This window comes from Battus philenor, unplaced genomic scaffold, assembly GCF_028537555.1.
Source record: "Battus philenor isolate CCGP_79_NKW_IND1 unplaced genomic scaffold, ilBatPhil1.0.hap1 SCAF_7, whole genome shotgun sequence".
NCBI lineage: Eukaryota > Metazoa > Arthropoda > Insecta > Lepidoptera > Papilionidae > Battus > Battus philenor.
In genome coordinates, this window is record NW_027181737.1 from 13,397,426 (window position 1) to 13,424,894 (window position 27,469).

The 27,469-nt window shown below is 32.9% G+C and overlaps 2 protein-coding genes across 2 annotated transcripts in view; one reads left to right on the forward strand and one right to left on the reverse strand.

Annotated features, from left to right (window-relative positions):
• The window catches only part of Pdss2 (Decaprenyl diphosphate synthase subunit 2), a 34,479-nt gene extending 30,606 nt beyond the window's left edge, over window positions 1-3,873 (reverse strand). Inside the window, exon 1 of the mRNA XM_068774167.1 lies at window positions 3,322-3,873. Within this exon, the coding sequence (XP_068630268.1) occupies window positions 3,322-3,635 (314 nt within the window). The 5' untranslated portion in view covers window positions 3,636-3,873. The remainder of the gene's footprint in view (window positions 1-3,321) is intronic.
• A 1,610-nt stretch (window positions 3,874-5,483) lies between these two features.
• The window catches only part of LOC137931263 (uncharacterized), a 78,762-nt gene continuing 56,776 nt past the window's right edge, over window positions 5,484-27,469 (forward strand). Inside the window, exons 1-3 of the mRNA XM_068774690.1 lie at window positions 5,484-5,693; window positions 10,618-10,727; window positions 13,047-13,177. Coding sequence (XP_068630791.1) covers window positions 10,620-10,727; window positions 13,047-13,177 — 239 coding nt within the window. The 5' untranslated portion in view covers window positions 5,484-5,693; window positions 10,618-10,619. The remainder of the gene's footprint in view (window positions 5,694-10,617; window positions 10,728-13,046; window positions 13,178-27,469) is intronic.

Genomic DNA, 27,469 nt, shown 5'->3' on the forward strand with positions numbered 1-27,469 from the left:
AAAAAAAACAAAAGGCAAAAGTCATAAGTATGTTGTACATTGATACACCGATACAGGTGGACGTTGTAGTTTAGTGATACTAAAAAGAACCCGTCAAATTTAGCATATTAATTACAAATATTTATTTCATTATTAGATTCCGAAAAATGTGTTAACATTAATAATACACCTTTGAAACATAATCGAAAATTTTAAAGACCTACAATTTTTTTAAATCGGGTGATAAGTATCTCTTCCTAAACCTATTTAACAAAAAAAAGTTAGTTTCGTCATTATCACCATTCCAGTAATAAAACATCCACTGTTGGACATAGATAGGTTTTAACTAAGACCGATGGGAAGCGGCCTGCGTCCAGTGTTGTACGACCTTTACTAGGTCCACTTATGTTCTCCGCTCTCCTACCATGAGGCCCCAGCAGCTATTTTGCGCTTTGGTGTGATGTATGGATGTCTATTGTATTAAAAATGCTATATGAATGCTATATAGTTAGATATATACACAGAGAAATAAACCAAGCTAGAAGTTATAGCGTTTAAAGCGTGTTATAAACTTTAATATTATTATATTAATGGTATTTTATTTCTATTACATATTGTTTTTTCATTTATACACTCGATAAGTCGACTAAAATTAAAATGTCGTAACAGAAGATAACCAAATGTATTAAAAAATAAACCTTAAATTATTGCCATAATATGCGAGAAAATTATCTGTAAAATTAAAGATATATTTCGCAAAAATCAACCTAACCTGTCGTTTAGATAATTATATTTATCTGGGCACCTTTCAAATGACCATTGAGGTCATGGTAAACACGCATTAAACATCTATACGGTTCTTAGTTAACTACAGATAAAAAATAATAGTTTTAAAAAAGAAAATTTCAGTATAATAACTTACAAAATATAAAATTTAAATCATTGATTGTAAAGTAATAGCATTATTATAAATTCGATATATTATTAAGTTCAGAATATTTTTTTTATTATCTGTGATATTTCTATAGTATATCACAGATAATAAAAAAAATATTCTGTACTATAAACTATACTATACTGTTTTTAACTTCGATATATGCATTAGTGTTATTCGTTATCTTCCAATTCTATACAGAAAAAAAAAAACAGAATTTATTTTCATTTAATTTTATATTAAAAATTTCTTTTCTTATCTGTAAATAAAATGCTCAGAGAATTAATTGCACGCGTAAGTCTCACATTGTGAAAATTTAATAAAAAAATACGCATGAATGTAACTGAAAGAGAAATCTGGTGAAAGAAAAAGTCGTAAAATGCATTGCTTTACCACAATGAAACGTGTGCACGGCTGTATTGAACTAATAATACCGATTTAACTTATCGATATTTAATCGATTTTAATTTTAACAATCATTGTGGTTGTTACTAATTTTTATTTAAATATTTTATTTAAAAGTGTTATATTTAATACGTTTGTGTAAAAATCTATACTAAATCAGGTTAACCTTATTAAAAATACTATTGTAAAATTATTTCCGACGACCACTCCAAATACTAGAGGCAATTAAAATCGATTCGAATCGTAAATATGTACTTTATTTTTCATATTTTATGCAAATGCAGGGCATGGGAATAAATTGCTTTAACTACTACATTAAGAATATCGTAAAATTAACCAGAAATAAAACCGTCCGTGTTTGTTGTGGGCTCTTCTTAGATCAATGCTTGTTTCGAACCCTCGTATCTAAATGTTGTAAGGTGCCTAAGAGAAGAGTTCAATCTAATTCTAGTATTCTAATATATATAATCTTATGTGGACAGTAATATAAAAAAATATATGTTCATAGTTTTTTTTAAGTCTTAATTAATTTAGTCTAAATTATTAAATATGTTAAATTATAAAATGTCAAATAATGTCTGTATTATTGACTAAACACGCACATGTCAAAAATATGGCGGGAAACGTTGTTGGCTTCGCGTGTTCCCGCGTTTGTGCATTAAATTATCTGTGCACACGTAACGTAACGCAATTACGAAATATCGCATGCAAAGAATTATTTTCCTATTTTAAAAACAATGAATTATTTTATAAAATATATCGCCTGCGTAAAAGAAATTAAAAAATGATAATAGTATTATTATGTAATTGACTTTACTGGAAATTATAAATATAAAGAAATAAAAAACCATAGCCTGCAAATTTCCTGTTGATTCAATTTTCACGACACCTTAGTTTTATAATGCTGGTAGGAAATTTTAGAGAAATTTAAATTTGGAAGACACATATTTTTACTTTTAAATGAGGAGTTACAGGTATAGAAAGTTAAGTAAGGGAGTGGTTTGATATAGATGTTATAAACTGAAATATATCATTTCATTCGACGTTCAAGCTGATCTTTTTGTTCTTTGTTTCGTTTATGGATTTATAATTTATAATTAATTCTACCTAAGGTAAACTATGTTACACTAAACTTAACGCTGTCTTTATGTCTTTATTTTGTTGAGACTTTAATACAATAAAGACATATTATTTTGTTTTATATGTCTGGCATGAATAACGCTGCACAAAATTTTAGCATGATATCAATTTTAAAAATCAGTTCGTAAAAATTTTATTAATTCATCAAAAACCTGGAAAAATCCACAAGGATTTTTTCACATATGTCCAAAAGTAGAATAACTTCTGGTTTAACCAAAACTGTGTTTATAATTTTTTAAAATAAAGAGACATTCCGACTGCATTAGAAAACGTCGATACACGTCACTTTTGTATAGCATGTCAACAAATTTAAATAAAGTTAACGCATACAGGTAAACCATGAAAAAATTATACACGAATAAAAACATAAAATAAATCGATTTTCCACTTTTTACACGTTTACAGATTTTTTTTGCTTTTTTTATTTTAAGGTTATTAAAAAATTTTAAGCTACACACGATAAATAAAATCATTGGAATTCATCCAGTCGTAATCATTATGAAAAGGTTAAAATACTATGGTTATGATATTAATGAAAATTAAATAATATTTTACTGTTTATTACTGAATCTTCACTGTCAATAGGCAGTATGGCAAAAAAAAACAATTAATACACAAATGTAAATAAGTAAAATACGAGGATGCATTTTGTAAGCTTGACGACCACGAGCTGGTAAACGGGGCGTGGGTAGATCCTCCACCGACGACATAGTTAAGGAAGTCGCTGGATGCAGCAGACTGGTCATGGTGGCAATCTTCGCGGCAGCCAATGCTATGCAGTGGGCGTCTATGTGCCGATCTGTCAGTGATGATGATGATAATGATTTTTGAAGAGAAATTTTAGAAAAAAAATATAAACATACTTAGCCGTTTTCAAAAGAGGATGGTTGCTCCCGACTAGCTTTCGAAGATGAAGGGCAACATTTGCAATCTCGTCGCTGAGGACCCAACGGAGGCTCAGAAAGGACGTCGGGTACCCAACAATCTTCTCAGCCTCGCTGACGGCGCGGTTCCAATCCGGCTTTGTGTTCTGTTGGGTAATGGCCGCATATTGCGTACCACTAGTGCACACTTCCCTTCCAGCACAAGGTCCCCGAAGTTTCGCAACAAGCACGCTTGATGGGGAAACTTTCACCAAACTGCACCTCGCGACGTTTCTCAAAGAGCTAAGACTCATTTCAATTAAACAAATTTATTTCCAAAAATTAAATATTAACGGACTAAATTTTTATTTAAATGTCGCTTTAATCGTTTAACTACTTTTATAAATCAAATATATATTTCACGCGAATATTGTAATACAAATATTTAATTTAAAATTTTGTAGTATATTTCTTATTACACTATTCAGCGATTAAAAAATATTTTACGTATGTACTATATTTCGTGATTATAAAAGAAATTTCTGTTCTACGTCCAACACTGCCGCGCTATGACCGTAGACTGAACATAAACATTGGTTTGTGATTAAAGTTGAATGAAGGTGTGTGAATGAAATTATTGCGAACGTGTAAAGGAGAATGTTGACTGGCAGTGCTGTTAAGTATTTTATTTTTGCCTACGATCATTTTAAAGTATAAAAGTTTATCTAGGAATTTTTTTAAGTATTAATACGTTATTTTTTCTCATTATTATAATAGTTTATTCATCATTTTAATAACTTATTTTTTTTTGCTGAATAAAAGAAAAATTATTATTAACATTGTGTGTAGGGTCCCTTAAAAACTAGTGAGTGAAAACCCGCAATTGCTCGTGAGTGTTGCTAGTTAACAAATATTTGCTTAAATGGTGGAAAAATTTCTTTTTTAAATTCGAGTTTTCGTCTTTATATTTAAAGGTCTTTTTAATTAAAATATTTAACATTTAAAGGTTTAAAAATTAAAATTATAGATAAGAAAAATAACACGCTAAAAATTATCGTGTAACAGCAATCTTAATACGTTATGTATATACGCTACCAAATCGTCGAATATTACACAATATTTTTAGCCAGCTTTAATAATTGGTATATTTTTCTTAAAACTTTTGAAATTTCACTACCCAGGATTACATTTCTACTATATAATACAACTATTTTATTCAACAAGGTTGCCAACTAAGTCATTGCCGATTTCAAATAAGAAGGAAAACTCAGTATTTTTGTATAATATATCGATTTAGCACTGTAAAAATTTCCCTTTCGTATAATGTCTGGTCTTTGTTATTAAAAAGCTGAATTGTGTGTGATTTGACATCATGCGCGTTACTAAAAATTTTACCATTTAAAGAGTTTTGTACGAAACGAAACAAATGTTAATCTGAAGGCGCAAGATCAGGGCTATATAATGGGTGAGACAAAACATCCCAACTCAGTTCAGATAATTTTTGACTAGTGACCAAAGATATGTAATGCCTTGCGTTTTCATGATGCTGCTTTTCTTCAATTGAATCATTCAGTTTGTCGAGCTTTTCAATATGCACATTTCAAATGATCTTTTGGTTCTGTAGCATTCGTTCAAATACAAAGTTCCTTTGTGATTCCATCGGACTGACAGCATAATTGTTTTTTTGTGAATTTCTCTCTGCTTTCGAATATTTTTTGACCTGCTTGCTTCACCCACGAACATTTGGGAGTACATTGGTATAAACAATTTACTTTTCTTGGCCAGAAACCAAGTTTTTCAGAAATGGATAATTTTCATTGAGTTTCAGAAACAAATCACATGCCAATCCGTTGCATCAAATGAATTCCCTTTAGGTGATAAGGTATTCATAAAGTTTCTTGACATGACCAAGGGTTTTTATTTTTTTTGTTGCATGTATGCGATACATTTAGCTTCTTTGCAATGTCTCGCGTTGTGCTGTGACTTCGTTGCCAAACCGATATTGTATGTTCATAATGGAATATTTTTATTAGCTTTGCTAATTCGAATTATTAGCTGACAACTCACTTAAAAATTTCTACCAATCAGCGTTGCGAACAGCCGTTTCGCTCTTCGAAACGTCATTAATCTTTTAGACGTTTCGTTCATCAGTACACTTGCTCCCTTATTCAATCAGTCTCTCGCGCTCCACCGGCCGTTGTAGTCGACTATAGAGGGTCACTACCATTTGCCGGCATTTAGTGCTTGAATTCTTTAGTAAATATATATAAATATTAAAACACTTAAATTACACACGTTAAGTCAGTGAAATTGTGAACTTGACGTGGTGTTGTCAATAGACAGTTTCATATCCTAATTGAATTTACCCTGAGGTAAGATTTTTAATGCAGTTATAGTTAAGTTATTTATATGGAGGTAAAGACATACGGCGAAATGCGTTCCACGTGTAGCGTGTGGTCCAAATTGTATACGTGGTTTAGAAGTATATTTATACTATCACAATGTTAATTAAACCATCCTATTTTTTTCTTGAAAAAAAAAATATAACACTCAAAATAAATTGTCACATTGGAATGCAATTTAATTATACCATACATATCTGTAAATCTGAAAATATATGCTGTTAACACAATTTCATCATATTATGAAATGAGATTTGCATGGAAGTTAGCTTTATTACTATCGTTAATTGTTTTGCCTCTTATCAAAGGCATATTGAACCAGTAACCGGCATATAAATTCTAATCTGTCGATTAAGATAGTGTCAAGTTTTAGATGTACTAACACCGGTTTAATTACAAACCATACGAAATTTAATTTATTTTTTGATTATATTCTAACCTGTAAATTACTTGAAAGTAGTTCAAATTTAGCTAACAGACAATTTTTTTTAGATGAAATATGTATAAGTAATTATTCCTTTTTACATAGAATTCTCCTCTGTTAAGGATGCATATTAAATTAAGCCTTTTATGAAATATGTAGCTTGTTCTCTAAAAACACATTTTTCTTAAAATACCAGCTTTTTTTAAAATTGCCAATATCAGAGATTTTTGATTACTTTTCAAATTAAATTATGCAATAGACTAATAGGTATATTTAGTACAGATATCTTTATTACAGATATCTTTACTACTACAAATGTTTAAATATTATTATTGATTTTATATTATGTCAAGTTTTAACTTGATTAAATTACATATACAATATTGTATAATTATACACTTCAAACTAAATATTCAATATAAGATGATGACATTGTTTAGTTACAAAAAACTTATTTTAAACGGTACAAGATTTGAGACTTAAATTGAGTTTTTGTGCTATTCACCAGGATTGTTTTAATATTTATTTATATCATATGCTAAGAATCATTTAAAGTGATCACTTGTGTATCTCAGAAGAATAATAGAATATCCCAATTTGGTAGATACTAGAGTCAGATTGAGCTACCATATAATGGAATCCTTCAACATAATGCTTCTGGGTCGAGAAAAGAGAAGTTAAATACACATCTGTCATTTTTTTTGTAATCACTTTCACAGTGAGCAATTCATCATAGACCTTTATCACTTAAAAATTATTTTCATTGTACAAGGGTTTTTATTTAAAAAACTTTGATAACTCAAAGACATTATATGAGGAGTGTATTATAAAACTGTAATGTTACCTACAAAATAACTATATTTATGAAGTCTAGAGAAAAGTTTAAATAAAAATATGGTTTACTTGTGATAATGGATGCAATTATTACAGAATTTAATTCATCTATATATTAAAGGATGTGTTTAACATATAGTATTTAATATCATATGTTGTACATGTATAAACTGACTAAAGAGTCATTGTAAAGACAACATCTCTGAAACCATAATGTTCAGAGATTTGAAATTTAGTTTGAAAATTATTTTTAACAATGTACAGGTCAGCTAAGAATGGATTTCATTAAATTTAGCCAGCAAAGGGGGTTGAAGAGGTATTTTTTAAATTCAAATTTACAAATTATAGCTCTGATAGGTATAAAGCATTTCTAGCATATATTATTTGCTTGATAAAATTCATTAAGATTGGATTTTATGATCACAAAAGGTAGTGTGGATCCCTAAAGTGTGTCTGGAACAGCAGGTTGTATATATAAACTTTCCTTTGACCCTGTTTGTTCTCATTTTACCTTCTGGGTGGGAGTTTTCTAGATATCTTATCGGTAATAATATCTCTTTGTGATGTAGCTAGTGATTGCTGTTACAGAATGAACTTTAAACGGAATGAAGCTGTAAATTCTGGAAGGAATACATCATTTGTGAACTATAAAATAAAACCCTAACATAATTTATTTAATAACTCATATTTTGGATTCTATTCACTTCATTAAGAATCTTATGTCTCTATTATTAGTTACATTTACATTTTATAATACAAAGATGTAAAAAAATAATCTTTTACTATTCTCAACAAAAATTAAATTAATATCAATTATTAATGGTAATCTATAATAATAATAATAATGCATAATCTAATGTAAAAGAGGTAACTTTTTAGCAGTAACAGAAATGGAAGATGCATTACATGCAAAAATAATTGCTACATTTTGGCAAATGTCTTAATTAACAAATTTTCTGCAATAAGATATCATATAAAATTTGTAAATTACAATGTATGACTAATTCTTCAGCGATAAAGACAGGAAAACATTAGAAGTAACTGAAGATGAAGACATTATATTTTGAAAGAATTTTTTAATTCTAGTATGTGTAATCTGTAAGATAAGTTAAATTAGTTTTAGTAATATATTTTTTTAAATAGTTAAGGTCTATATGACCTTTAAAATTAATATTACATAATAAACAAATATCTAGTTTCATTGAACCGCTGTCCTAGTTTATAGGACATATAGATAAGATTCTTCCAACCCTGAGGTAATCCCAGCAAACATTGTCTTTTGGTTTTTTGTATTGATTTAGTACAACTTGTGACAACACCTTTTATGCCTTAAGATAAATGATATTATGGAGCCTGTAGCATTTGAAATAAAGTGGAAGTTGATTTTTCAATAATCGCTACAAAATACATTTGTTAAATATACTATTTCAATGAAAATAATTTTTACTAAATTCCCTATCAAATGCTTAGGTTATATACATATAAATATGACATGTGTAATAGGTAGTTTTTTGTAATAAAATTGACAGTATCATTGTTTTGTTTTCCATTATTGTTCGGTAAGCTGAGACAATCACATTCAAATAATGTATCTTTCAGGAATTGAACATGGGGTTATAAAACATAGTTTTTAATCATTAAGTTACCTCTGTTATTGTTTTGTACCAAATCTGATGGTAAATAGTATATCTTGTCTATTGTGATGTTACTTGGGAATTTCAAATTTAAAATTTAGACCAAAACTGTGTAAATGATAAAAGATACGCAAAATAGTTTAGTACAGTAATTTATTATGCTAGAGACGGATATTTTCAGAATTCTATGGAATGTAACGTGTGGGTGCCGTGTCCATCGCGTTGTTGGAGGAGGGGCCGGGCACGGTACTTGCGTGTCAGGTTTAATAAAGCCTCCTTTCAATGTATTGGTGTTCATAGACTAGACATAGAATAACCCTACCAATTCTGTTTTAGAAGTTGGTCACAGAAATGAGCTGATGTTTGGTGTTAAAAGTCCTAAATCCAGCAGGTTAAAGAAAGATTTCTTTGTTATACATCTTGCTCCTACCTCCACTGTATACAAATCCGTTAAAATAAATAAATCACACCAATATTTCTATGGGATTCTGACTTTTCGGAATTACTATATGAAGTAAAAAAATATATCATGTGTAAAAATGCCGCAGATTATAAAATGGAAATAGTTATTGGAAATTTTATAATTAAAGAAAAACGCTCAGAAACTGATAGTGAATAATATAATGACGAATTTTTATACTTCATGGAATATTATATGTAATATTAGTAGATATGTGAACGCATCTTTACCTAGATTTACACTATAACGACCAATCTTCTAAAGTCGATTGTCTATCTCTTTCACGTGCAACAGTGCGTTTGAAACAGCGCTATTCGTTCGGCAAATATGCTGTTATAATACAATTTTTATTTTTCGTGTCTTAGATGTTATTAAAATGCAAAAACAACGTTTTTATTCTATATCTATAAGTAATACTTTTTGCACTCAACAGATATTGGTTCTTCAACGAAACGTTATCAATATTCAGGTCACTGTATTATTACGGCTATTCGCACTGTATCATAAACGTATGTGCATTTATATGCGCAATATTTGTTGGCGCTCGCTCTATATTATAAAAAGTATAAACCTTAAGTATTTGATTTACGAGCGCTCGTAAATATATCGATTGCATAATGTTACTTGCGATTTATCTATCGCGTAATTGCCAATTCTTTTATACCAGTAAATAATCATTACAAATACACGGTTAATACAATTTTTTAATTATTTCGCTCATGCTCTTTGTTAAAATCTCCTTTATTAATTTGATTTATGGGCATTTAAAGAAATAAATATGCCAGGGGTTGTCTAACTGCGGCCCGCGAGGAAATACGGCTCTTTGAAAGATTATTTTTGGCTGCGATTGATTGTCGAATTATTTCAATATTTAAATTTATATTAGCCATATCAGTCATGGGAGATCGAAATAAATTACTGGTATGAATAATAATTATTATTATTCCACTATAAAATTAGTGAAATACAAACACCAATCATAATTAACTAAGCGGCATCTTAAGTATTGTTAGAAGTGCTGTCATATATGTGTGCCATTATATCTAACTTTAACACACATATTTTGTACTTTTGTCATATGATTTCGATATTTTAAAAAAAAAACATGTTTTTGCGTCTTTTAAATGCGCATTCAAACATTCGAAAAATGGCTTGAACTATCAAATAGCTTGGCTACCCCTGTTATATATACACCTACACAGCTGACAAGTGGCATTTGTAGATTTCGCGCGTTTGAAATAGCAAGGCGCTTAGGGGAAAGGATTAGACTAATATGCCATCACATGGCATCTATATGATGGCAAAATGTATGACGTTAAGACATTGTGGAAATTTTATTATTTTTATATTAATTTAGTGTTAATTGGGAAACTGAAATAACTTTTATTGGAGTAGGATTTTACATACACTATACATGTCTATTATTATGAATTAATGTTTATTTTAAGTACTTAATGTATAATTAATGGATTTCTTAAATGAAGATATCTGAAGTTTAACTTTTTCAGTTATGCCTTGACTCAGGTTGATTTTCTGTCTTAGGTATGGAGTGGGAAGGGCCGGCCAAGCAAGGCTTGTACGACCCTCAGAACGAGCACGAAGCCTGCGGAGTTGGTTTTGTTGTTGCTATCGACGGCAAGCGCAGTCATAAGGTAATCACGTATGTTAAGGCATTTCTACACTACTTTGGCACTGCATGAAAGACATTGGGAATATTTTATAAATCCTAATGATACAGGAGTATTTAATGGAATCAGGCGTTACCTTGCTGAAGTCCATCCTAAATAAGAAAAGGACCACTATTTAGCCACTTCCGCACATGCAGTAGTAGCCGTGCAACAAAGTGCACCGCCCGCCAGCCCGAATGCGAATGCGAATAACACAACTGCCACCGCCAAATCACTCAACACGTGTTTCACCCCTCCACGGGGCATCTTCAGGAGTTATGTTACACAGATTAGAGATTAGAGAAACACAGAGTCCTATGTGTTTAGCTTGGGTCCTAGATACAGGAGTACTTTACACAGCGCAGAGGAACAACTAATGTGGTTTATGAGTAGGGATCCCATATCACCCTGTCTTCCTCCCAAAGGCAGGGTATCTTGAAATTCAAAAGATTTTCCACCCGAAACAAAAAATTTCAGCTTTATTTCACTTTCTGGCTTCGTGTAAAAGTAAGTTTGCAGTTTTATTAAATCACGCCTTCGTACCTCTACCACCTAACGACAGTCTATTAATCTTAGTAATATAATATTTTTTTCAGTAAGCACCTTTATTTCCGCGATTTTTCTTTGATCTTTTTGATTTTTATCCTAGCTTATCAAACCTATTCCAATACAACATGGGAATCGAACTGCTATATACAATCCTATACTTACTCTATTTATTGCAATTATTTGATGCCATTTATTTATTAAAATAAATTAAACAATAATTTCTATTTCTTTTTTTTATTATCTACTTATTACTATTTTAGCTTAGCTCTTATTTTTAATATATTTTGTGTTTCTGTTAATTTTGTACCGGGCCGTTCGCAGCCGGTGCTGTATCTGTATCTGTTAATTCGTCCACTACTTTGCGGGTGTAGCGAATTTCCGTTCCTGACCAGCGTTTCTAGTACTATTTTATTTAACGTCCACTCAGCGCAAATGAGCAAGCGAATTGGCAGGTTGAAATGGCAGTAGACACGTCAAATAATGTATAGAACGGATGGCAGTTTATGGTTCTGGAATACATGGAGCAATAAGCGCAACGTACGGTGTCCGCCCACAATGTTGACAGACGTCTTTATTCAGTTCATCGGAAGACGTCGGTTGGGTAACCAGGTCTCTTCCAGCCGGTACTATGGTAAATCTTTGAGAAGGCTGAGTCAGGCAGAACACTTCATACAATGAACAGTTTATCCTGAGAAATGCCTTTAGAGCATGGATGCACAGACCGCGGCCCGCCGGTCGAATACTGGTGGCCCGCCGACAGCAAAAATAATACTCTCGTACATTCGAAAAATATTGAATTCTATTCAGAATAAAACCAAAAAAATATAATTACCCATACTTCTGGCGGCCCGCCCGCCATCAGTTCATGATTTGCCCGAGTTGCCCCTAGTCTTAATAAGTCTGTGCAACCATGCTATAGAGGGTGCCCAATTTATAGAACCGTTATGATAATGAATGTGTTACCAAAAATCGCATTTCTTACATATTCAGAACTGTCTTTCACTCCACTCTATTTCTTGACGATAATAAATCTAACTAAATTTAGGAAGTTAATCTTTACTTAAACTGCAATCCGATTGGTGACGCTTGTGTAAATATTTTGATTATAAATATCAATTTAAATCAGCTTGGTCGGTCTTATTTTCCCAGAGACTCGGGCCTCGGACTGTAATAACAAAAGAATTTCTATAAAGTACAGTTATTTCAACAAAATAACTCCTCAAATCGATAACGATCGAATAATAGTGCAATAAGTATCATAGAATGTATGTCATCTATGCTTTTAGTAGAGAAGTGGTCTCTAACAAAGGTTCGAAAGGTAAAAGCCTTAAAGGAATAAATGTATAGCCTATTTGCTTAATTATTAATTAGCTCAATGGTTACAGAAATAATAAATAACGTAATGATAATATATAAAGAAAAAGCGTTTTAAAAATTCAGATCAGAAAATATTAAAATTACTATTGTTTACTGTACTGACTGTAATGTAGAAAATTAGTGGGCTGTCGCATTCCTGTAGTTCCATAGTTAGCTTTCCAAGCAGTATAATTGAAAATATGTTTAATAGGTTCAAACATTTTTTCCTGTCAAATGAGCTACATATACCCTGAGGCTTTTATATCAATGATTCATCAACCTTTATATAGGAGCGATTTAATAGGATTATAATCCGTTCATCGTTTAGTTAGGCGACCTTTGTATATCCTTCCAGTGTGATTCGTAAGGATATGATGTTTTATTTTCGTTTTTGTATAGATCGTTCGCGATGCAGAGGTACTCGCTAAACGTATGGAGCATCGCGGCGCGTGCGCATGCGACAACGACACCGGCGACGGCGCCGGAGTGCTCACCGCCATCCCTCATCAATTCTACTGCGCCCAGTTAAGGTATGTACACACATCCAGATGAATGCAAGAAGAGCTGAATTTCATAGAAACCTGAAAAAACTTATGAAGGCATCCGCCTACTTAAAACTACGAGAGTTGAAACACGCCCTAATCTGCAATAAGCTTTGAACAAACTAATAGTTTTTTAAGGGTCATTTGCAATATAATACAATAGAGAAGCAATTCAATCGAAAGCTATAAAATCACTGAAACTTTCAAGCTATAACAGAATTATTATAATAATCTTTAATTATTACTATATATAATTCAGAGAAATTTTATGACATACACTATTATGTAACTATAAAATCACGAAATAATCAGTCTAGAAGTATCGAATCTGCCTAATATTTACGAGACATTAATTATTAATTTATGTCAGTTTTTAGACACAAGAAATATTCTTTAACCCTTTCGTTACCAGCGCCGGAGTTAGCCAACATCCACCTTGTAATGTGGGTTTATGTGTAGATCCCTGTTTTAAGATTTATCACACAAATAAATTACTAAGAATTATCCTAACTTCTATTTTTAATTACACCAGTAAGATCTTTAAATATGTAACGCAAATGAGAAATTTTAAATATCAGCTTACCGCTATGTAATTTGCACACTTTGCGGCGCACGTGCCCGTTTCAATAGCGTCAGTGAACGGAATGGACTACGGTAAGGAAAGGGTTAAATACAGTAATAGCGATACGATTCAGTTTTTATTAAACTTGTTCACGTCCCTGAGGAACAACCGAAAGTGATTGTTTTCGTATAAAGAAAATTTGTCTGATAGAAACTGTCTCGCAGTGTTGGCAAGTTGCCAGAGAACACGACGGTTTCGTGGCACGCCGCTTGGCATCGTGCCAACATCTTTAGAATAATCAATATAAAACTAACTTGACTGCTGTTTCTCTAAGCCTATACCGAAAACGTGCAAAAGGAAAGTTAAATTCATTTATTTTTGGAATTAACGTACCGGATAATATACTTTTTTTAAAACTATTAAATCAAAGATCTTTATAATAAACATCTTGTTTAACTGACGATTAACAAAATCGATCCAATTAATAATCGGTAAAATACACTAATGTAATAAAATAAAAGTTGAAGCAGATGTTGCAGCATTTCGCCTCCAACCGATTTTATTGCAAATCTTTGGGAGAGAACTATGTCCAGCTGTGGGCATATAGCTAAACTGATGATGATATTATACTGACAAATATTCGGGTGACTCTAGAAAATAAATAAGGGCTCTTAAAGTTCCAATTGAATTTGGAATAGATAAGTAAAAAAATACAAAATAATTTGTTAAAGTATACTATAAATGAGCACTGGTAGCCCAGTGGTAGAAGTTTGATACTTGCGATAGTAGGTCGAGGGTTCGATTCTCGGAATACAATCTTATACAATTCATACTTTGTGCATTAATTATATAGAAGTGTCACTGCTCACAAAACATGTTTCAAGAAGATGGACAGCAGTGTCTTCTGCAAGCAATAATACCACACAGATCGCCAACCCGCCTGCCAGGCATTGGCGTAAGAAAAGGACCAATATCTAGCCACTTCCGCACATGCAGTGGTAGTCGTGCAACAAAGTACAACACAGAGCAGTGTTTGGCACTAATCGGTGTAACATAACTCTTGAAGTTGCCGCGTGGAGGGGTGAAACACGTGTTGAGTGATTTGACGGTGGTAGTTGTGTAATTCGCATTGTTTGCCCCATTCACATTTATCAGCGGGCTGGTGGGCGGTGCACTTTGTTGCACGACTACCACTGCATGTGCGGAAGTGGCTAAATATAGGTCATTTTTACTTAGGATGGACTTCCGCAAAATAACGCCTGATTCCATTAAAAAAGCTTTGGTGATTATGGTATATATATCCCTATTTCCCCCATAGATATCTTTAGGGGATGACTGCTTTACAGAAAATATTTTCCAATAGAATCAAAGGTTGTCTAAAAGAAATCACGGAATGCGATAAAACCGCCGACGTTACCTCGCTATTGTCATTTTTATGTTTATAAACTGTTGCGTAAAAATAATATTTTATTAATAATATTACTTATGAGTAATTACGTAATTATTAAATATACAAGAAACGAACCTTACACATTTATATCGGAATTTTTTTTATAAGAGCTATAATTAAAAATTTCGTTTTAATACGAAGACGTTATTAATATGTAAAAGTTTTAGCTGCTTTAGATTTACCCATAAGAGAAAATTGTGTAAGAAAAATTGTAAAAAATTATAAAACGCTGTCGGCCTCGCAGCTGGTAGAAGAAAGATCCGTATCAAATAGCGGCAACCCTCTCCCAACTGTCTGCGTTTAGTAAAATCGAAAAAAAAATATTGTAAAAAATACACTAGCGATACAAATTAGAATTAATAAAAGAAAATACGAAGACGTCACAACTGTTGTAAGTTTTGATAGAACAATTTCAGATGAACCGTTATATTATTCTTGTTCATAATACAAACACAAAACGCTTATGCATTTTTGAACGAAATCTAAATGATTTTTTAATGAATCCTAATAGAGGCAAACTGCGAGTCTCTGTAGTGTTGACCTTGGAGTCATTTTAACGATGTGCAAAAGAAGTATAAAAATCTTTCTTTTTTTTTAAAATGCTTGTCATTTTAAAACTACGTTTCTGTTCGTAATTTCAAATTCAGAGTCTGTAAATTTCTTATAGAAGTAAAATGTGTAACAACACGTTTAGACAGTTAATTGTTAGTGTGGTACTTTTAAATATCCTCTCTGTGCCATATTTGGTAAAGGTCTCCAACTGTTGTCATATCTTTCTGTCTCTTGGTTTTCTGGTACATTGGATTTCTCTGGAATCACTTTGTAGTCGCTTACAATACAGGTTGATTGGTTATTGGTGAAAAAGCTTTATAGAGGGTGAATGTATAGCTCATTTACTGTTTAATTATATCTACACTATCCAATAATCAAAGGTTTTAGAAATAATAATTTAATTTAATACTTTAATATATATTAAAAAAAATAATTGTGTTTTCCTACCCGCATACTGTGAAACAAGAACTTATTAGTAAACTAGCTGATCCCGCAAACGTTATTTTGCAAAAAAAAATAAAGTTTTTAATTAACAAATAAAAAATAAGGGTTGATCGTAGAGAAGTAAAAATTTTGGGTCATATGTGTTTTTGTATGCTGTATCATAATAAAATAAAAACCAAATAATTTGTCTAAAAAATAAAAAAACAAATTTAGGGGTGAACCACCCTTATCACCTAGGGGCATGGAAAATAGATAGTAGCCGATTCTCAGACCTACTGAATACGCATATAAAATTTGGTGAAAATCGGTCAAGCCGATTCGGAGTGCGGTAACTAACATTGTGACATGGAAATTTTAAATATTAAAAGATAATTATAAAATATTTCAGTGATCAATTTATACAGGCCGATTCTAAATAGATACAAACGCTTATAATCTTTTTTTTATACAAATGTACTGTGCATTTACCCCTTTAAAGATTTTTCATCTATAACCAATCACCGTGTTCATGTATAATATTAATAAATAAATACTTAGCGTGTCCTGTGTAATTTTTAAGTAATGAATATAAGGTTTTATGAGGGCATATATGTGTGCCTGTGGGTCTTTTTTCATTCATGTGAACTGAAAAATGCCTCTGCAAGGCATACGCTGCCTATATCTAGTGACTTACCGCAACGTAATGTCGTAGGTTGGACCCATTCCGCACCTATCACCCAGTAGTCCCCACTTGAATTTTTAACCTTAAGTTTCATCCTCAACGGACGTCATTTGCAAGAGCAATGTAATATTGTTCTATATGCGTTCGTTAAAATAGTCTATTGCGTATGTGAATGCGTATATAAATTAGGATGAAGTACGCTATTTATTTGCATTAATCTTGATTGTTTATTGCATGTTAGTATTGAATGTTTCGCATTGACAACCAAATAACCTATGAGTGAACTCAATTGGCACTGATAAAATTCGTCCGAGCGATTCAACTGCGCAGTTTCTGTTCGTTTCGTTTGTCGCACTATGCCTCTAACCGCGCTAACGAACCCGCAACCTTCACCTCCCTCGTAATGCACGCACATATCTTTAAATATATTGCCATAACTTTTGTTATGTCATTGCGATAAAAGATGTTTGCATTTTATAGCTTCTTCTACGAGTATCTAGTAGTTTATCAGTATGCGTAGCCAAATAAACTATCATCATCTTCGTTTGATCTATAGGATGTCCACGGCTGGATATATGTCTCACCGTATTTCCAATAAATCTGCCCGAAGGCCGCCTACATATATCGTGTACTTTTTTTTATTAATTCTAATTTTTATCGCTAGCGTTTTTTTTTTGCAATATTTATTTTTGCTTAAACTAAACGCAGACAGTTGGGAGAGGGTTGCTGCTATTTGATACGGATCTTTCTTCTCCCAGCTGCGAGGCACGACAGCGTTTTACAATTTTTTACAATTTTTCTTACACAATTTTCTCTTATGGGTAAATACAGCTAAAATTTATATATATTAACAATACAGTTTGGAATACTCAATTACATATTAGTTGCTACATTATTTTATTTCAAGTCGCTGCCCAAGCGCTACAGACCGTAGATCGTATACTAGTATGCAAAATAAAAAATATAGATGTCAAAAAAAGTTATGTGTGGAAAATCAGTGGCAGTAAATATATTTTAGTAAGATGGCAGCGTGGGTATGCATACTAGGTGGACGAAGGTATAGGTCCAGGTTTCGGAAAGTCTCTCGATGCAGGCACAAGGTCAGTCATCGTAGCGATATATGGGAGAGACCTACGCCTTGCAGTGGGCGTCTAGAGCCTTAAAAGATGATGATGACGGTTGATATGAAATCAAAAACTTATCGAGAAAATAATATACGTGATAATGTAAATAGAATTACGTATTACGTTAGCGTTTTTAAACGGTTTTATTTAGTTCGACCCGTACGGAATTTATTTGTTTATTTATTTGGGGTCAAAATTAGAAATTGAAATTTAATCACCCTCCCGTTGTCAGATTGATCTGAAATTTGGTACACACATTTAATTTAGATGACAATACAATATAATAAAATCAATAACATTATAAATCTAAGATGGCCGCCGATACAAAATGGCGGATTACATATTTTTCCTTAACCCCCTCAATATGGGTATCAAATGAAAGGGCTACACAAGTAAAACACGATGATTATGTCAAAATTTAAAATTCAAGATGGACGCTGTTCCAATATGGCGGACTAGGTACTTATTTTTCCACAACCACCACAATATGGGTATCAAAAAACCGTTTAACTTAAAAGTTTTTTAAATGTATTTATATTTATTCTCTATAGGCGAAGTATTTTACCTTTGTCTCAGTTAATGTTAAGCGATAACGACGTCTACGATGGTACATGTTTGTCTAGAGGAAACCTATTCACTCTTGTCTTAAAGACTTATAATTGGTTGGAAATAATGACGACGGTAGGTTGTTTGCACGATAAAAATATTATTAAAACGGTTAGTGCGGATGGAAGGAATTTCAACCGTGTACAGATGTGAAGAAAAGAGATAGAAGTATTATTTGGTGAACTCTCCAAAATGCGTTTAACTCTTGTAAGTGTATAAAATTAAGAGATTTTTATTTATTTTAAGTTTCTTGAGATTTGTCTTGGCAGTTTTGTGGAGTAAATTCATGCTGCCCTGGTACCCTTTATGCAAATCAATTGACGTATGTTACATGTCGCGTACACGTGTTAAATATAAAGAATCAAGACGTCATACATCGTGACCTTAAAGGCTGTGTTCCGAAATGAAATGGTAGGCTTCGGATATCTTTGGATTTTTAATTTGCAGTTGTTCAATAAACTTAATTATAAACACATTAGAACCTCTCCTTCTTGCGTATCCCTAGCAACTGAGATTAAGATTGTCGCGCAGTATGCTACGATATCTGTGCCGATTTTAGGTAGTGTCTATCACTTCGGCTAATGTAATATCGAGTGTGGGTCGGACCTGGTGGAGCCAGTGTACCAAGCTGCGGCCTTGTGATCGCCATCCAGTGATGAAATTGATTTGTAAAAATAGAAAAGGACCAATACATAGCTACTTCCGCCAATGCAGTAGTAGTCGTGCAATAAAGTGCACAGCCCGCTGATAAATGCGCATGTGGCAAACAATGCGAATTACACAACTACGACCGTTAAATCACTCAACACGTGTTTCACCCCTCCACGGGGATTCTTCAGGAGTAATGTTACACCGTTTAGTGCCAAACACAGAGTCTCTGTGTTACTGCATTGGCGGAAGTAGCTATATATTGGTCCTTTTCTTACTTAGGATGGACTTCCGCAAAATAACGCCTGAATCCATTAGGTGATTTGTAAGAGTTCGCTCGAGTGATTTATAAACACCTCGAGGACATAACAAATTCTATATGAGAATAAGTATTGTCGATATACGAACGGGAAGTTCTTCGGTAACATATTACGAATACATCGTGTACAAGCTATTTGCACATTATCCACTTGTGTTATCTTGAACTGGTTACTCAAGGACATAATGCGGTGACCATTCGTTTTGTTTTTTTGTAAGACAGTACGCAGTGGCCCGGTAATGCGTATTATCTTTTGGGTGGAGACCGCAAACATGGTTCATCATTGAATTTAAAAATTATAAGTGATACTTTGTTGTAAAAGGAATGTTGAATACGGTCAGTTAAACTGCGTGCCGATGCAATATCGCAACGTTATTTGAAATTATATATACAACTAGATGTAATATCAAGTTTAACTTTATTTAATAATTATGATAGTTGCGGCATAGTTGGACAGACGCCACATTTAAGGTTGCGGGAATCCGCTACCTGGTAGGAACGGTATCGTGGTGATCTTTGGCAGAGTCCTGTGCTTTGCAGTAGGCGTCCAACAGGTTCAAAAATAATTACGTTATACATATGTGATTCTAAATAGGTAAAGGTTGAAGTGGTGAATATATATATATATATATATATATATATATATATACACACACATACTAGCTGATCCCGCAAACGTTGTTTTGCAAAAAAAATTAAAGTTTTTAATTAATAAATGTAAGATAAGGGTTGATCGTAGAGGGGTGAAAATTTAGGTTTGTATGTATTTTTGTATGCTGTATCATAATAAAATAAAAACCAAAAAATTGTCTAAAAAATTAAAAATAAAATTTAGGGGGTGGACCACCCTTATCACTTAGGGGTATGTAAAATAGATAGTAGCCGATGTCTCAGACCTACTGAATACGCATATAAAATTTGGTAAAAATCGGTCAAGCCGTTACGGAGGAGTTCAAGTTCGAACACCGTGACACGAGAATTTTATATATTAGATATAATTTGTAAATTAACTCATAGTACAATCTATGCAAATGTAAGATTACCACGTGTTAAAATAAATTATCTTACTCTCTGTTCCTACAGACTTTGTACTGACAGAAATAATTGCCTTGTGGCATTTAAATAAAAATAATAAATTATTGTAACATATTTCAAAGTAAACGCGATATAGCGGTCTCGGTCGTATATCGCTTTTAATATGTATTGCATTATTTCCCAAAGCAATACCTTGTGTTTTTAATTAGATGTCACATAACTGTTGTATTTCCTGACCTAGAATGTAATTAGGCAGAATTCTTCACAACTTTTTTTTCGACACTTAAAGATCTGTGATCAAGTCCATAATTCCTACAATATGAGTGCATCCCAATAATAAAATCTAAAACCTTCAATCGGTAGTCGCAGTTCTGCATCTGAAATTCATCGTTTCAGCCCAAGAAATACAAATAGTCTAAGTATTACGAAAACATATGGGAACGAATCGTGACATTTGCAGTTATTCGTTGAGCGAATGAAAGAATGAAAGAAAGATAAAGAATGAAATGGATTGAAAGAAAATGTAACGAAAAGAGGAATGAATGAATGACATTAATATGGAGGTAAGAAGATTATGGAAATAGTAAAGAAGAATTTAGTGAATAAATTATTATTGTAACCCTTATTCCTGTGTACCCAGAATAGGGGAAGTACGATAAAATAAAATAAAATATATTTAAAAAAAAGTTGTTACAAAATTAACACTTGGGTTATTGAGCTATAATATTTTTTTTTCGTAATCTTGGATAATTGTAATGACGTATCAATTATATGTAAAGTCTCTTAAACTTATGAGATTACAATGCATTATAGTATGAATCGAAATCTATAGTAATAAGAAGGAAAACATGTTTAAGATTGAGCATTAGAATCTTTGTTATCAGCAGTTAGGAATGCAGTCCTTTGAGCTAAACATATGTAGATTACCTAATTACGTATCATGGCATCGGTTGGCGTGATTACGTCCTTCAAGGCCGCTGCGGTGTTCGCGTCGTTTGCGGTGTAAGCCAGTATTTGCGGAAAGGTAATGCGATATGAATGAACCGCTATGCATTCGTGATACGTTTTTATTGCCTCTTATATACTACAGTGAGATATTTACGAACATATTGGATTATTATTTTCATATAGAATTCAAATGTCCATTTAACATAAGTGCAAAAATATTTGGCGTGTTGGCCCAAAGGTTATTTAACACTAACTATACCCACACTTATTGGGTCCTACAAGAACGTATGAAATATGGTTGTTAGGTAGGAAATACAAATTATTACTTTTTATAATTAAACAAAATGGTACGTTGATAATTTCTTTTACAAACGCAAAATATAAAAATTTTTGATTCATAGCCCATCATATTGTTCACATTTTCAATGCAAAAGATCAAAATGGGTCATTTGATCCGTAATGGTATATTTAGTGTTAAACCTCTCATAAAACGACGAACTCCATGTGTGCATAAATGCGTATATTTTTTTTGCAATCACAAATACGCATGTATATTTGTATGTGTGAATACCAGGTGATTGGTTAAAAGTTGAAAAGTTTTAAAAAGCTAAATATAAAGCTCCTTCTCTTGTCAAAATGTGGTATACACTCTGTTCTAAAATAAATGGTTTTAAAAAATAATAAATAACGTAATGATAATTTTGATTGCTACGTATTGAAATTAATTGTTGTTTACTGTTTGTACTGTACTTTGTACTGCCAGAAGTTACTGGTGTGTCGCATTCTAATAGAAAATAGCTAATTACTGTGACTTGAACGGAACGATTACTTCATACAGATTGACTGGGAAAAGTTTCAAAAAAAAATTTTTTTGTTGAACTTTTACACTTAAAATCACCTTTTACATTTTTACATTTTTGAAGCACATTTTGGAACACTTAAATGGGTATGCATGACTAATTTAAAATAATTATATCATGTTTTAACAACCGTAAAATCTCTAGAAAAATGTAACGATAATGTATCACTACTTTTAGAAATAGGACAACCTGCAAAACATTACGATTATGAATTCTTACATACATTAATCGAGTAATGAATAAGGTGTTACATTTATATTGCGTCAGATGCAATACTTATTGGTGTCTCCATATAAAATCTATAAAGTTAGCCAATATCTGTAGAGAACCGTTTTAAATATAAAAATAAAAGACTGATGGATATTTATTAAACTCAGAAATAATACAACACTAAGAAAGAAAGGTCAATAAATAATGGTAATGGTATTGCATATGAACAAATAAGTATAAATATACGAAAGATGTATTTAATGTATCCTTACAAGGCGGGCATAATGCAAATGATTGAAATGAGATTTATCGAAGAAATGACAAAGATTTACCGCGATAGAAATTTTTATAAGTGTTTGTCGAAAAATAACCAGCCTTTTAATTTACGTTTTAACTTCTTTTTTGTTTAATTATTATCTGTATATTTAATTTATTCGGTAATATAAATAAAAATCGGTAAATATAATACCTATGTCAGATTTAAAATCGTGCTTACGTATTAATAAAGAAAGAATTCAAAGACTGAATAGCCAGCGCCATTGTACCCTCCGTGGACTAATGAATGAAACGTTTTCTATTATTTATGAGCGTATCCCAATTCCTAGCGTCCGTCCGTTCGTTTATTTTTAGCTCGCTGTATGTATTATTCTCCGTAGCCCCCTCTAGTTCATCTCCTACGCGATTCTTTGCCGACATTCCTAGACGGTAGCAAATTATCTCGACTCGAATGTTACTATTTTCCATTTATTACTTTCGAAATCGAAAAACTTTTAGCTAATTTTCTTCGTTAAGAACGAAAGTTTAATTTAAAATAAAACCTTTCGTATCTAACCATGTAATAAAAAATTCGATTTGAATATGGAATAATCAAAATAAATAATTACACCTTATACTATGGTTATCGTTGCAATGAAAATATAATCATTATAACCAAAGTATTATAATGTACGAAATAGAAAATTTATTTATGTAATTAATACTTTTTTTATCAAGCCATTAAGTCCTTAAAGGAAGTGGTCATTTTTAACGTTCTGTGACATGTCAAAAACTTATTGTCAGACAAAGTAGTTAATATATACACATTTTTTTGTGCATAGACTTGACATAAAACCGTATTTCCTTAGCTGTTCTTCCGTCAACATATTTGTGTATATATATACATGGTTAAATAAATACAGTATACAATGTTGTGTTGATAATGAATGTTTAATATTAAGATACTTTACAACGGATTATAACAAGGCATGTTTACACATAAATATCTTATATTGCCTGCTGTACAATGTACAACAAAATACGTGTGCTTCCATAGTTATTTATAACTTTCATCGCAGATAGCTCGATTACTGATTTATTTATTATTTTACGTGTACACAAATCCAATTATGTAATGTTATAAATCTCCCAAAGATCCGACGTAGCTCGAAGCCTATCTTACTGTGACTTCTGTGGGTAGGTTATGTCGCTCGTGCAGCTGATAGGCTTTTTGGTATTTTAGCCGAAACATCTCGTCCAAAATACCGCAATGGCTGAAGAAGGTCTTTGACCAGTGTGTTTTGCTAGTGTTAACTTACTGATCTGAATATTTAATGGAATCAGGCGTTACCTTGCGGAAGTCCATCCTAAGTGAGAAAAGGACCAATATTTAGCCACTTCCGCACATGCAGTGGTAGCCGTGCAACAAAGTGCACCGCCTGCCAGTCTGCTGATAAATGCGTATGCGGTAAACAATGCGAATCACACTTCTCCCACCGCCAAATCACTCAACACGTGTTTCACCTCTCCACGGGGCTTCTTCAGGAATTATGTTACACCGATTAGTGCCAAACACAGAGTTCCTCTCTGTTTTTGGTACTAATGAGACGTGGTCGCTTATGGTTGGCTTCATAAGATCAAGCAAAAAGCAGCGCAAAGTTCGAATAAGGATCGAATAAGAAATGAGATCCGTAGAAAAAAACATGGTTATCAACGTAACTCGAAGAATTGATTATCTGAAGTGACATTGGGCGGGCCATATCGATAGGCGAAGGGGCCGAAAGGTTCTCTACTGGCGACTACGAGACGATAAATGCGGCGTGGTTAGACGCTCTACTAGATGGATGGTTGCTGAAGAAGACCTATGCCTTAACTCTGGAGTCTATCGGCAGATATCTCAACACGTGTTTCACCCCTCCACGGGGCAGTGATTTGGCGGTGGCGGTTGTGTGATTCGCATTGTTTGCCGCATACGCATTTATCAGCGGGCTGGCGGGCGGTGCACTTTGTTGCATGACTACCACTGCATGTGCGGAAGTGGCTAAATATTGGTCCTTTTCTTACTTAGGATGGACTTCCGCAAGGTAACGCCTGATTCCATTAAATACTATAACTTTTAGCTACTGATAAGCATAGTGACAAGGGCTGCTTTTATTTTGTTGGTAAATGCACTCTATTCGTTGACATATATAGAACCATCGGGATAAATATGGCACAACGCTTAAAGGTGGCAAGGGACCCTCGGCTCTGATATAAGTTTTATCGATCGGGAAAACGTCTAAACTCTTCGATCAACCGGGTGTTTTATTAGGCGACTTGTCCCCTAGAGAGATATTCGACGACTGTTACTTGCCATTGCTCTGTAATGACGTAAATACTGCGCCGATTTCTATACCAGAACCGTATTGTACAACATTGACATAGATAAGATGCGCATGGAAAAAAAGACATGACATTGACCTATACAAAATGGTTTCTTGATTACGGTGTTTGATAAAAACATTATTTGTTTACTAGCGTATTTTTTGTTCATTTATAATACTGCGTTACATCATGAACAATTAATCGATTCGGGGAAGATATTTCAAATTTATTTAATTAAAAATATAAAGAATTCGAAGTAATTATAGATACACGTCTTACGTTCTTTGTAACACGTCCTTGTATACGAGATTGATAAATTTAATATGACATCCAAGAGGGAAGCTCTATCAGCGAGTCGTCTCAGGCTTATTGAATCCCGCACTGGATTTGTCAGTTTTAATTTATGATAGTAGTGCGCATGCCATTCTGTAATTGATAGGGAGATCGGTACATAGGTACGTAGATATCAAACGTAGAACGTAAATGACGTCAATTTATGTGGTGTGATTTTTTGCTTGCTTTCGGTTGAAGTTGATGCAGTTAGTCTGGAGGCTTTTACAACTTTTCGGAACTGTGTTCACGGAGCGGAAAGGTCCGTGAACTTAAAAACAGAAGATGGGCAGACGCATTACAATTGTACGATGACGTTTGCATGTAACCGTTCTATATAATTAGAGCTGTGTAGTGTTTGTGTTGTGTATATGCGGCTTGGGTCCACAAGTGGATCACAGGCGAGCCTAAATTAGATCCAAAACCAACCTCGGTTCGTCCACGCTGTTCACGGTTAAGGAGCAGGCTTCCGCCCCTAAGAACGGGTGTTGTAGTGTAGTGAGTAGTTTTGTTTGTTTGTGTATTTGTTGAGTTTTGTTCTATTGTGAATGACTCGATGTCCCGTGCGGAATGGCATTTTCAAGTTCATCGAGGTTGTGTCTATTATTTTTTTTCTAATATTTGTTACATGTCAGTCAATATTTTAAATACAAGATTTTGAATAGTAGCGCATAAATATTTTATTAAAAATTGTTTTTTTTTTTTAATTTCTTATATACAGTTTCTCCAATAATGGTTATATATGTAATTACAGTTTCGACTCCCAAGTCCAAAAACCAGGTCCAGCTGTTTCTGTTATCTGCTGTGTCATGTCACGCAAATAATGAATGTCTGATTACAATAAGATATAACAATAAAGATTCCCTTATCATGATTGTAAAGATTCCGATGTTAGTGCGATAGACAATTGCTTTATCTTATTTGATCCACAAATCCTTTGATTGTTTTATTAACCGCGCTCACCGGGGAGAATGCCGCCATGTTGTGATTATCATCAGAGAATTGCATGATAGTGTTGTGGCTGCAATAAATTTTGTACTTTATGCCAGTGGAGTCCAATCTGCGGGTCGCTAATTAATTATTCCATTAATTGAGGAAATCCAAACACCGATCAGTATTTACTATCTAGCACATCCGGCAGATTACATTTCTAAGCCGGTGGTAAATTATTTATAATCTTAAACTAATTGACTTTTTAAATAGTCAATTAGTTTAAGATGCGTGTAAGTGCCTACATGTTTAAAAACATTTTAGATTCAAAAAGAATTACTGAGCGCAGTCCTAATTATTCACAAAAGAGAAGTTAAATGTTAGATACATTTTAATTAATCATTTTTAATATTTTTTTTACTTTTAATCATGTTTTCAATACTTTTGATTACCATTTCCGTAGGAATTCAAATAAAAGGTATTTAGTTGTGGCTCGAAAAAAAATCAAATTTATAAAAAGGACCCAGACCGGATTATGAAAAAGATTGAGAACCCCAGCTTCATGGAATTACATTTGTACTAGTGAGTTAAACTCTATATGTGTATTGCTTGTGAAATGTCTTTTATTTAAATTTACTACGGAATTGTTTATTGTTCAATTGTTAAATATACTATAAATCATTGAAATGGTATGTATTTATTGATCGACATTTCAAACTGGTTTAGACCAATGCTATAGAACTTAGATTGCCAATCGTAAATATATATATAAAAGCTGGTAGATGCGGCGGTGGGTAACCCCCCCCCCCTTCAATCACCTGGACTGACGACTTAGTCCAAGGTCGCGAGATGTCGCTAAATACGGTCAGCACAAGATCGGTCATTGTTGCTATTTTTGGGGGAGGCCGGTGCTGGAAGTGGGTGTCTATACTCTGATATGATGATGAAAATTGATTATGGCTTACTATCTGTCCCCGCAGGT